This window comes from Phocoena phocoena, chromosome 1, assembly GCF_963924675.1.
Source record: "Phocoena phocoena chromosome 1, mPhoPho1.1, whole genome shotgun sequence".
NCBI classification, from domain to species: domain Eukaryota; kingdom Metazoa; phylum Chordata; class Mammalia; order Artiodactyla; family Phocoenidae; genus Phocoena; species Phocoena phocoena.
The window spans coordinates 150,356,228-150,368,865 of record NC_089219.1 but is presented as its reverse complement, the minus strand read 5'-3'; the positions used below and the strand labels follow the sequence as shown (position 1 = coordinate 150,368,865).

Genomic DNA, 12,638 nt, shown 5'->3' with positions numbered 1-12,638 from the left:
AAAGAAAGGAGTCAAGGATGACACCAAGATTTTTAGCCTGAGCAACAAGAAGGAAGAGGTTACCACTTACAGAGCAGGGGAAGACTTTGTAAACGAAAGATCAGGAGTTTGTTTTTTGTTTTTAGACATGGTAAGTTTGAGATACCTTTCAGACATCAAAGTGGACATGTACAAATAGTCAAAAATACAAATCTGGAGCTCAGAGAAGGTGTCCAGGCTTGATATACTTGGGAGTCGTCAATAGGAGAACATGTGTCAGGGAACCCAAGAAAGAAAGATGATGAATATTCAGGTTTATAATATGGAGGCTATTGGTGGCCTTGTCCAAAATTCTTTCAGTACAGTGGTTGTGGGTAAATGCCTAGATTGAACCTTACTGACACTACGTTAATCAACTGATCAAAAGTAACATTACCAATAATGGGACAAATAACATGAAGTTGATCCTGATAGAACACCTTGAGAAGAGCTCAGAGTCATTTGGGTGTGGTATTCCTGCTAAAAATATATACTCTAGATCAAGTTATAAGGAAGCATCAGAAAAAAACAGTTTGAGGGACATTCTACAAAATAGCTAGCCTGTATACTTCCAAAGTGTTAAGGTCATGAAAATCAAGTCCAAAAAAAAAAGGAGATGATAAATATAAGTGCAAAAATCTTTGAGATAGAAAGCAGAAAAATAATAGAAAAAAACAATGAAATCAAAAGTTAGGTCTTTAAAAAAATCAATATAACTGATAAAATTCCATTTTGACTGATAAAGAGTAAAAGGAGACAAAAATTACCAGTATCATAATGTAATAGAATACATCACTCACTACAGAGCCTGGTCATTAAAAGAAAAATAATACCAATAAATTCAACTTTATACCAATAACTTCAACAAAAAATTGGATGAACTGTACAAATTACTTGAAAGATGCAAATTATAAAGTCTGACCCAATAAGAATACAAAACTTGAATAGCCCTATATTAATTCAGGAAACTGGGTTTTCATTTAAAATCTTTCCAAAAAGAAAATCCTATGCCCAGATGGCTTCACTGGTAAATTCTAACATTTAAGGAAGAAATTATACCAATTCTACACAAATTCCATCAGAAAATAGAGGAAAAGGGAATACTCCCAAACTCATTTTATGAGGCCAAAGACATCAGAAAAGAGAACTATGCACCAATATCCCTCATGAAAATAGACACAAATATCCTTAACAAAATTTTAGCAAAACAAACCCAACAATATATAAAAGAATATGGTGCATCATGATCAAATCGAGTTTATCCCAGGAGTAAGAGGTTGATTTAGCATCCAAAAATCAACCAGTGTAATTCACCATAGTAATAAAATAAAGAAAAAAACATATGATCATTTCAATAGATGCAGAAGAGAGGTTTGATAAAGTGCAACACCAATTCATGATAAAATCTCTCAGCAAGCTAAGAAGAAAAGGGAAATTTCTTAATCTAATTAAGGGCATCTTTAACAAACTTACAACTTTCATTGTACTAAACAGTGAAAGACTCAATGTTTTCTACCTAAGAAAAGGAACAAAAAGTGGATATCTATGCTACTACTTCTATTCAGTATTTTACTGGAGGTTTTAACCAGTGCCATAAGGCAAGAAAAAGAAATGAAAGTCAATGAATTGGAAAGGTAGAAGTAAAGTTGTCTTTATTGGCAAATGACATGATTATGTATATAGAAAATACTAGAAGTAATAAATGAATTTAGTAAGGTCACAGGATACAATGTTAATATACAAACAATTATAATTTTATGTACAAGTAATGAACAATTAGAAAAAGAAAATTTAAAAATAACCCATTTCCATTAGCATCCAAAACATGAAATATTTAGAAATATATTTTACAAAACATATGAAAGAACTCTACAGAGAACACTATAACACTTTGCTGAGAGAAATTATAGGTCTGAACAAATGATATATCATTTTCATGAATTGGAAGACACAATTATAAGATGTCAGTTTTTCACACATCAATCTATAATTCCAGCAGGGATTTTAAGAAACCGATCCTAAATCTATATTAGAAACATACATTTCCTCTCTTAACCCTCTTTCAAAGTGTTATTTTTAAAAACAGGTCAGAAAACTAAGAACTGTATTTCTCAGATTCCACTGAAGCTGGGAGTCTGGAGGCAAATGACATCTACCATGTAAAAGCAGTATTTGGAGGTCAGAATGAAGGCATAGGCCAAATTCCTGCTGCTTCTACTTCTAGAAAGCTAAGAGCGGACAGAGGTAAATGTTTGTGGTGGCCATTTTCCACTTTCCTTTGTCTAGTCACAAACTTCATGGGAATAAAAATCTGTTGTGAAAGATAGTGGTATAGCAGTAGCTTCCTGAGCTCCAGATCATGACTTCAATGATGTGGCTTTGAAGTCAATAGTCCAAAAATGGTTCTCTGACTTCTAGCCTTCCCAGCTTTCTTTTTTTTTTTAAAGAAACAAGGGAATTTCTGTTTTCTGCACTGAAATGTGGCTAATCCAATGTTCCACAAGTCTTAACTATTTTATATTAATCTGTTTCTTCTTCTTTGTTATGAAGTATGGTCTTCCAACCCACTGATTCTCTCTTAAACTGTGTCAACTATAGAGGTAATACAATTAATTGAGATTGCAATTTGAAATGATTCCATTATTCATTTCCAAGTTTTCTAGTTGTTTTATATCTAACAGTCTGTGCTTCATACCTGCCCTATTTTAGTTTAGTTATTAATGCATGTTTATACTTCATTAATTTCCCCAAATACTTATTTTGGTGTTTTAATCATAGTTTTTTATTTCACCCATAGTGAATTCCTGTCTAAATGTTGACTTCCATTGGCTGTTCCCTATAACATTACATTTTTTAGCATATGTTACACTTGTGATCTGAAATTTTTTAAAAAAGATAGCCTCCCTTGATCTAACAGCAAGAAGGAGTTTCTCTCTCTAAATTTCTGAACACTCTTTTTATGGAAAGTTAACATGCATTTACTTTTACTATTTTTTTACTTTTTAGTTGAAGTTCACAGCATGTATAACACCTTAAAATACAATTTATAAAAGTTGTTAGATAAACTGAAACAATAACAAATTCTGCATACTGCATTACAGCATACCCAATGTCCTTTTAGATAAATACTAAATTTGATATGTTACTCTATTTTTTTTAATTAAAGTTTTTATTTTGAGATCATTGTAGATTGACAAGTTTTTTGAAGAAATAACCCAGAGAGATCCCCTGTTCCCTTTACCCATTTTCCTCCAATGGTCACATATTGCAGAACTGTTGTACAGTATCACAACCAGGATATTAACATAAAATCTAATACATCTTATTCAGATTCTTCAGTTTTACTTGTACTGATTTGTTTGCATATTTATTTAGTTCTGTGCAACTTTATCATATGTGTAGGTTCACATCTTTAACACCGCAGTCTAGATACAGTACAAGTTTCATCACTGCAATGATCCCTCCTGTTGCCCTTTTACAACCATACCCATCTCCCTCCTGCTACCCCTCCCTGCCCCCTCATCCCTGACCCATGACAACCACTAATTTACTTTCCATTCTACAACTTTCTCATTTCAAGAATGTTATATAATGGAGTCACACAGCATGTAACATTTTGAGATTGGCTTTTTAATCTGAGTACTTTCTAGAACTGCAGTCTATGTTTGAAGACTGCTTCTAGTACTTTGTCAAGTTACTTAAACATACCATGCCTGAGTTTTCTCACCTGTACAATGGGCACAACAATTTCTACCTCATAAAGTTGTCTGTAGCATGGAGTATTATCTGTCCCAAGGCAAGTTGGTCCCACCATTGTTGTTGTTCACTTGACTCATTTGCTACGTTGGATTGTGGGCATTACATTTGCTTGTAATTCTAGATTTTTCCTGGTGGGCAAGAACCTGATTTCCTGTGGCCATGATAGTTTATTGATTCCAGGTGTTCTGTATTGTGAATAAAAGAGTCAATGCTTTGATGTCATTTCTCTAATTTCATTTTTTGTTTACAAGATCCACATATCTCATGAGAGGGAAAAAAGGGATATAAGAATTTATTTTTGCAAGTTAACACTCCTTTTAATAAAATATTAATTTCAGTATACAATTTTATTTTAGTTTTTTAATTTCAATTGTATGATCCAAATCCTTATTCATAATGGAGGCATGTGTCTCTCTGAGCTCATTATGTACAAGATGCCCTTTGTTCATTCCTTCATTCAATAAACCTATCATTGATTAGTTACTATGTAACCAAATACTGTGAAGAATAGAAAGAGACAGGATGGGAGAGACATAAAACCAGGATGATAGAAGAAAGACTTCAGCTTTTGTATCATAAAATGCAACTAGTAGTTTTAATGGTAGTGCAATTTGTTCATGCTAAACACTTTTATAGCTAAGAATAAAATTTTATTACAATCTCAGTATTAGTTCAGCTGCATGTAACATAGAACAAAAATAACAAGGGCTTAAGTGTGATGGGAATTCATGTATTTCTTAGATAAACTGACTTCCAGCAAACTGACTTCCAGGTTGAACTCAAACCTGGTACCAAAATCTTTAGAGACCCCAGTTTATTTTGTCTTGTTTCTCTGTCATTCTCAAACATAATTTCCACTTATGATCCAAGATGGCTGGTGAAAATCCAAAGATTATGTCTGCATTGCAAAGACAAGAAATTGAGAAAGGACAGAAAAGATACACATCTCTTCCTTTTAAGGTCACGTTCTGGAATTAACACATACTAGTTCTCCTTATGGGCAATTGACTTCTACTTAGTCACAAGTTTGGTAGATACATTGTCTATTGCAGGTGGCTCTGTACTGATGCAAAAATAGAGAATTCTACTCAAAAGAAAGAAGAGGTAAATGGTTATCGCATCTGTCCTGTATCCAGTTGCTTTCACGAGTGTTTTGAACTTTAGAGTCACATATTTTCTTGAAAGCTCTATTAGTGTTATGCTATTATTTTACTGTGTTTAGAGTTGAAAAGGTGTAATTTGTTTTGAAATTTGATTATTGGAGGATAACCCAATTAATTTACCTGGATGTTTATAGTATCATTTTTTTATTCTGCAAATTTGAAAATAATGTCACCGTATGTGGTTTATCTTCATTAAGCTTTCCTAAAACACAATGTCCATTACTAATTTTCATAATAAGGAAGTGGAATTAGATATAAAGTTCACAGTGGTGATAAATTTGTCACAGAATGTGGAGGAATAATCTCTGTGTCATGGAGCTCTTTACTGTGTTTGGGTGAATATTTCCAAGATCTTTGATTTTCTTCTAATCTTGGCCAGGCAGATCGTCTTCCTTTTCTATACACTGTTCTTCTCCAAAGAGCATAAAGTTAGTTGATTCTGTTTCCATTCCAAAAATTATATTTAAGTTCAAGATTTGTGAGATTACAAATGTACACCTATGTGACATAGATAAGAGTTTTGTGGATTGCAAAATACTTTAATGATACATTTACAGACATTTTAAAGATTTATACCCATCCATTATGTATGGGTATATTTCTACCTTAAATCTGAGCCAAGCTTTATTTTCTCATTTTGAAGGGGGAGTCATCATATACTTGTCATTATGTATGACAATCTATAGCTATGCTTCATTCTCACCCATCTGATAATACAGAATTTTTAGGGTCTTGTCCTTTTTTTTTTCACTGTTTTAATGGGGATTTGGTAGAGGATTGTGAGGCTTCTGAAGTCTTGATACCACTTTACCTGGTGATCAAATAATTTTTTCTCTTTTAAATAAATTTAAATTTTATTAATAAACTTAACAGGTACATATGGTTGTAAAAAGTAATGTTTTTTAATTAATTTTTATTTATTAATTTATTTGGTTGCACTGGATCTTAGTTGCAGCCCACTGGCTCCCTTAGTTGCAGCATGTGGGCTCCTTAATTGCAGCAGGCGGGCTCCTTAGTTGTGGCATGTGAGCTCTTAGTTGTGGCATGCATGTGGGATCTAGTTCCCTGAGCAGGGATTGAACTCTGGCCCCTTGCACTGGGAGTGCAGAAGTCCCAAAAGTAGTGTTAATACTAGAAATTATTTATTATTTAGGAGATAATGCATCATCGACATATGCATTCCTCAGATCCTTGTAATAATGTCACCACTGTGACCCTTTCACTGACGTCTACTGCTTGTAGATTAAGAACATAAACCAATCATCAAGGTTTATAAAAATTAATAATTTACTAAAGATACATTATCCTTTCCTGTTATCCAAGTGTAAGTTTGTAAAAATGTAATATTTTACCTTGTGTAACACAATTAGAGAAAACTTGATATTTGTCATTAATGAAACTATACAATATATTTTACATAATTAAATATTTGTGGAAAGAACTGTCATATAACTGTACGTGATGGAAAAAATATCACCCTTTCACAATCACACAATGGCATGATTGCTTTCTTTCTGCCCCAGACTCACTAAAATATAAGCTTTATGGGATCATTGCACTGTTTTTCATTATATGTCCATTGCATAGATGGAGCCTGACACATATTATCACTCAACACACATCAGCTTAAAAAATGAACTCTTTGGAAATGCAAATTTGAAATTTTAGGAAACCATTTCAGTAAAGTATAAATGACTAAAATTGACCCCAAAGGACAGAATGCCTCAAAAATGACAAAAAATTAATCAGAAACATTGTTAAAGATCTGTAATTTCAAATGGCCCCAGTTTCAAGACTGGATCGTTTTTTAAGTGAGTTTTTTTAAGATATTCATTCTATTATTCAAAATATTTCAAATCATATAAATTTGGAAAGCTTATCATTTTATTTTATAGAGTTAACAAAAGATAACCAACACATCATTAAGATTGCATGAAAAAAATCCCTGCAATTGTACTTTTACTTATGAATAAAAATCATTATTAAAATAGAATAAACATTATTAATATAAGTACAAAATGGTATAAGTACAGATGAAATTATTATTTAAGTACAAAATATTATTATTAATATAAGTACAAAATGGTATAAATACAGATGAAATTAGCATATTTAATTCTACACTGTATTAAAAGAAAGCTCAATCATGATCAAACACGGATTATTCTGGGGCATCAAGGATGGTTCCATAATATGAAGTCTCTCAAAACAAACCACTGTAAAATCTGGGGATTTGGAGACCTTCACTGGGCTTTCTCCTTCTTCCTTCCCAACTCCAACCTAGTTGCCTCATCTGAGCCAATGGCTACTGTAAGCTCCAAACAGTTAATTGTTATCTGAACTTGTGATTGCTTGAGGTTTTCGCTAGATATATTATAAACCTTTATTCCCTGTCTTGAGCAAGGTATTGAAGAAGATATTTGGTGCCTTGAGACAAAGGAACAAAAGCCATAAAACCCAAGGAAAAGTGTGATGTTCAGTGATCTAATGCAGGGGTCCCCAACCCCTGGGCCACTGACCATTATGGGTCCACACAGCAGGAGGTGAGCGGCGGATGGGCTAGTGAAGCTTCATCTGTATTTACAACCACTCCCCACTGCTCACATTACTGCCCGAGCTCTGCCTCCTGTCAGCATTATGGTGAGTTGTATAATTATTTCATTATATATTACAGTGTAATAGTAACAGAAATAAAATGCACAATAAATATACTGTGCTTAAATCATCCTGAAACCATCCCCCCTCCATCTGTGGAAAAATTGTCTTCCACGAAAGCAGTCCCTGGTGCCAAAAAGGTTGGGGACCGCTGATCTAATGAACTTGCTTAGGAAGACTGATATTTGCTCCATGTGATTTTTCTAGACTCTTTAGATCCCCCAAAGGTCAAGAAGGCACTAAGGAGGTAGGCTGAATCTTCCCTGACTCTCAATAAATATAGACCGTTTTGGAATGTAAGTTTTAAATAATGACTTTGTGAGACTTTAAGGATTGAGGAAATCTGCAAAAGAACAAAGTAACATTATTCCCGAAAGCCTCATCAGTAGAGAAGGACAGAGAATAAAGGAAGGAAGAAGAAAGAAAAGAAAAGTGTTCCAGAGATCTCATCTAGTTTATGTAAGAAGAAATTTGGGCTAATGCAGCTGTATGGAGAAAGATACACATTCACATATTTCTGACCTTGAGAGCATAATGTGAGCAATGAAAGGGATGAAAACACACAACTAACCTTTGAAAGAACAAGTGAGATGAATTTATACAAAAAAAAAGAAAGAAAAGAAAAGGAAAAGTTAAAAAAGGAAATAATGAAATAAAATAGGTAACAACAAAAATAAGTTACAGGCATTATATAAAATGTGAATGGACTATCTTATCCTTCCATTAAGCACAAAGACTGATGCTCTAGGCTAGAAAACAAAACTTATCTATAGGGACATGATTAAATCAGTAAAGAAAGATAGAATATAAAAAGATGGGCAAATATAAAATATTGATATAATAGGAAAATTTTACAAAAAAAACACTCATAAATATGTAGATATCAAACTACATAGCAGCTATCTAAATATATAAACAAAATTATTAGTAATTCACTAAATTTGTTAAGATACAATTATAATGAGATTTCAATATACCTCTGCCAGAATCAGATATAGTAGACAGAAAGAGATGAAGGGCATAGAAAAAGAACCTTATATCACTCAAGGAGAGAATGTGATGGTTTTCCTTTACTCTAAGACACTTTGACGCTGGTGTTTTCTTGACTTCTTGATCTTAGCAGAATGTGTGAACTGAATGTTTTACACAATTGCATCACTATTTCTATGGGTTGACAGCCATAATTGCACCTCAATTCCAGAGAGGTAAAAATGTGGGAGAAAATGTGTTTCAGAATAAAAAATATTTTTTGTTTTTCATATGTCCATAAAACTTTTGTGCATAGACATCATATAGTTTGTCACGAAGTGTGTTAACTTTTAAAAAAGGCTACAAGCTGGGCGGGAAGATGGCGGAAGAGTAAGACGTGGAGATCGCCTTCCTCCTCACGGATACACCAGAAATACATATACACGTGGAACAACTCCTACCGAACACCTACTGAAGGCTGGCAGAAGACCTCAGAGCTCCCAAAAGGCAAGAAACTCCCCACGTACCTGGGTAGGGCAAAAGAAAAAAGAAAAAACAGAGACAAAAGAATAAGGACGGCACCTGCACCAGTGGGAGGGAGCTGTAAAGGAGGAAAAGTTTCCACACACTAGGAAGCCCCTCCGCGGGCGGAGACTGCGGGAGGCGGAGGGGGGAGCTTCGGGACCGCGGAGTGGAGCACAGCGACGGGTGCGGAGGGCAAAGCGGGGGGATTCCTGCACAGACGATCGGTGCCGACCGGCACTCACCAACCCGAGAGGCTTGTCTGCTTACCCGCCGGGGCGGGCGGGGCTGCGAGCTGAGGCTCGGGTTTCGGTTTTGGACGGAGCGCGGGGAGAGGACTGGGGTTGGCGGCTTGAGCATAGCCTGGAGGGGTTGGTGCGCCACGACTAGCCGGGAGGGAGTTCGGGGAAAAGCCTGCACCGGCCGAAGAGGCAAGAGACTTTTTCTTCCCTCTTTGTTTCCTGGCGCGCGAGGAGAGGGGTTTAAGAGCGCTGCTTAAAGGAACTCCAGAGAAGGGCGCGAGCCGCGGCTAAAAAGCGCAAACCCCAGAGACGGGCGCGAGCCTCGGCTGAGGGCGCGAGCCCCCGAGACGGGCGCGAGCCGCGGCGGGAAGCGCGAGCCCCCGAGACGGGCGCGAGCCGCGGCGGGAAGCGCGAGCCCCAGAGACGGGCGCGAGCCGCGGCTGAAACTGCGGAGCCCAGAGACGGGCGGGGGGCGCTGGGGCTGCTGCTGCCGCCACCAGGGGGGCTGTGTGCGAGCACAGGTCACTCTCCGCGCCCCTCTTCCGCGGAGCCTGTGCAGGCCGCCACTGCCGGGTTCCCGGGATCTGGGGACAGCTTCCCGCACGGCGGGTCTCAGGCTGGTGCAGCGTCACGCCGGCCTCTGCCGCAGCGTCACGCCGCCTCTGCCGCCGCAGGCCCGCCCCGCACGCAGTGCCCCGCCTTCCCCCATCCCCCAACCCCCGGCCTGAGTGAGCCGGAGCTCCCGAATCAGCGGCTCCTTTAACCCCGTCCTGTCTGAGCAAAAAAAAACAGACGCCCTCCAGCGATCAGCGCGCAGGGGCAGGGCCGGGTACAAAGCTGAGCTCCTGTGAGCTGTGAGAGCAGGGAGGAGAGGGGGAGGTCTCTCCCGGCAGCCGCGGAGGCGGCGGATTGAAGCTCCACAATCAACTTGATGTGCCCTGCATTGTGGAATACCTGAATAGACAGGGAGTGAGCCCAAATTGAAGAGGGGGAATTTAGGAGCGAGATCGGTGATTTTTTTCCCTTTTCCTCTTTTTGTGAATGTGGGCATGTATGCTTCTGTGTGAGATCTTGTCCGTATACTCTTGTTTCCACCATTTGTCCTAGGGCTCTATCCGTCCATGGGTTTTTTTTTTAAAAAAAAAAAAAAAAAAATTTTTTTTAATAATTAATTTTAATTGTAATAACTTTATTGAACTTTACCTTCGTTCTTTCTTTCTTTCTTTCCTTCCTTCCTTCCCTCCTTTAGACAACTAATCACCCCAAATTGAGGAGGTGGTCTCTGGGAGCAGGATTTATGATTTTTCCCCCTTTGCCTCTCTTTGTGAACGTGTAGGTGTATGCTTCTGTGTAAGATTTTCTCTGTATAGCTTTGCTCCCAATAGTTGTCCTAGGGCTCTATCCTTCCATGGTTTTTTAAAAAAAAAAAAAATTTTTTTTCTTTCTTAATAATTAATTTTAATTGCAATAACTTTATTGTACTTTACCTTCGTTCTTTCTTTCTTTCTTTCCTTCCTTCCTTCCCTCCTTTAGACAGCAAATCACCCCAGGTTGAGGAGGTGGTCTCTGGGAGCAGGATTTAGGATTTTTCCCCCTTTGCCTCTCTTTGTGAACGTGTATGTGTATGCTTCTGTGTAAGATTTTCTCTGTATAGCTTTGCTTCCAACATTTGTCCTAGGGCTCTATCCGTCCATGGTTTTTTTTTAAAAAAAAAAAAAATTTTTTTTTTCTTTCTTAATAATTAATTTTAATTGCAATAACTTTATTGTACTTTACCTTCGTTCTTTCTTTCTTTCTTTCCTTCCTTCCTTCCCTCCTTTAGACAGCAAATCACCCCAGGTTGAGGAGGTGGTCTCTGGGAGCAGGATTTAGGATTTTTCCCCCTTTGCCTCTCTTTGTGAACGTGTATGTGTATGCTTCTGTGTAAGATTTTCTCTGTATAGCTTTGCTTCCAACATTTGTCCTAGGGCTCTATCCGTCCATGTTTTTTTTTTAAAAAAAAAAAAATTTTTTTTTCTTAATAATTAATTTTAATTGTAATAACTTTATTGTACTTTACCTTCGTTCTTTCTTTCTTTCCTTCCTTCCTTCCCTCCTTTAGACAGCGAATCACCCCAGGTTGAGGAGGTGGTCTCTGGGAGCAGGATTTATGATTTTTCCCACTTTGCCTCTCTTTGTGAACACGTATGTGTATGCTTCTGTGTAAGATTTTCTCTGTATAGCTTTGTTTCCAGCATTTGTCCTAGGGTTCTATCTGTTCTTTTTTTTTTTTTTTTTTTTTTTCTTTTTCTTTTTTTTTTTTGTTCTAAATATTTTTTAGTACAATAACTATATTATACTTTATTTTATTTTTACTGTATCTTCTTTCTTTCTGTCTTTTTTCCTTCTTTCCTTCCTTCCTTCCTCCCTTCCTCCCTCCCTCCCTCCCTCCTTTCTTTCCTTCTTTGCTTCTTTCTTCCTTCCTTCCTTTCCTCCTTTCCTCCTTTCCTTCTTTCTTTCCTCAAACTTCTACTAATTCTCTCTACATTTTCTCCTTCTTTCCCTCCTACCTTCCTTCCTTCCTCCCTCCCTCCCTCCTTTCTTTCCTTCTTTGCTTCTTTCTTCCTTCCTTCCTTTCCTCCTTTCCTTCTCTCTTTCCTCAAACTTCTACTAATTCTCTCTACATTTTCTCCTTCTTTCCCTCCTTCTTTCCTTCCTTCCTCCCTCCCTCCCTCCCTCCTTTCTTTCCTTCTTTGCTTCTTTCTTCCTTCCTTCCTTTCCTCCTTTCCCTCTTTCTTTCCTCAAACTTCTAATAATTCTCTCTACATTTTCCCCTTCTTTCCCTCCTTCCTTCCTTCCTTCCTCCCTCCCTCCCTCCTTTCTTTCCTTCTTTGCTTCTTTCTTCCTTCCTTCCTTTCCTCCTTTCCTTCTTTCTTTCCTCATACTTCTAATAATTCTCTCTACTTTTCCTCCCTTTTATTCTGAGCCGTGTGGATGAAAGGCTCTTGGTGCTCCAGCCCAGGAGGCAGGGCTCTGCCTCTGAGGTAGGAGAGCCAACTTCAGGAAACTGATCAACAAGAGACCTCCCAGCTCCACATAATATTAAACGGTGGACATCTCCCAGAGACCTCCATCTTAACACCAGCACCCAGCTTCACTCAACGACCAGCAAGCCACAGTGCTGGACAACCTATGCCAAACAACTAGCAAAACAGGAACACAACCCCACCCATTAGCAGAGAGGCTGCCTAAAATCATAACAAGGCCACAGACACCCCAAAACACACCACCAGACGTGAATCTGCCCACTAGAGAGACAAGACCGAGCCTC

At 37.7% G+C, this 12,638-nt stretch overlaps 1 protein-coding gene across 1 annotated transcript in view; it reads left to right on the top strand.

The window, feature by feature from the left end:
- CD55 (CD55 molecule (Cromer blood group)) overlaps positions 1-12,638 on the top strand; it is a 109,832-nt gene that overhangs the window by 29,168 nt on the left and 68,026 nt on the right. Inside the window, exon 10 of the mRNA XM_065871223.1 lies at positions 8,881-8,954. Coding sequence (XP_065727295.1) covers positions 8,881-8,954 — 74 coding nt within the window. The remainder of the gene's footprint in view (positions 1-8,880; positions 8,955-12,638) is intronic.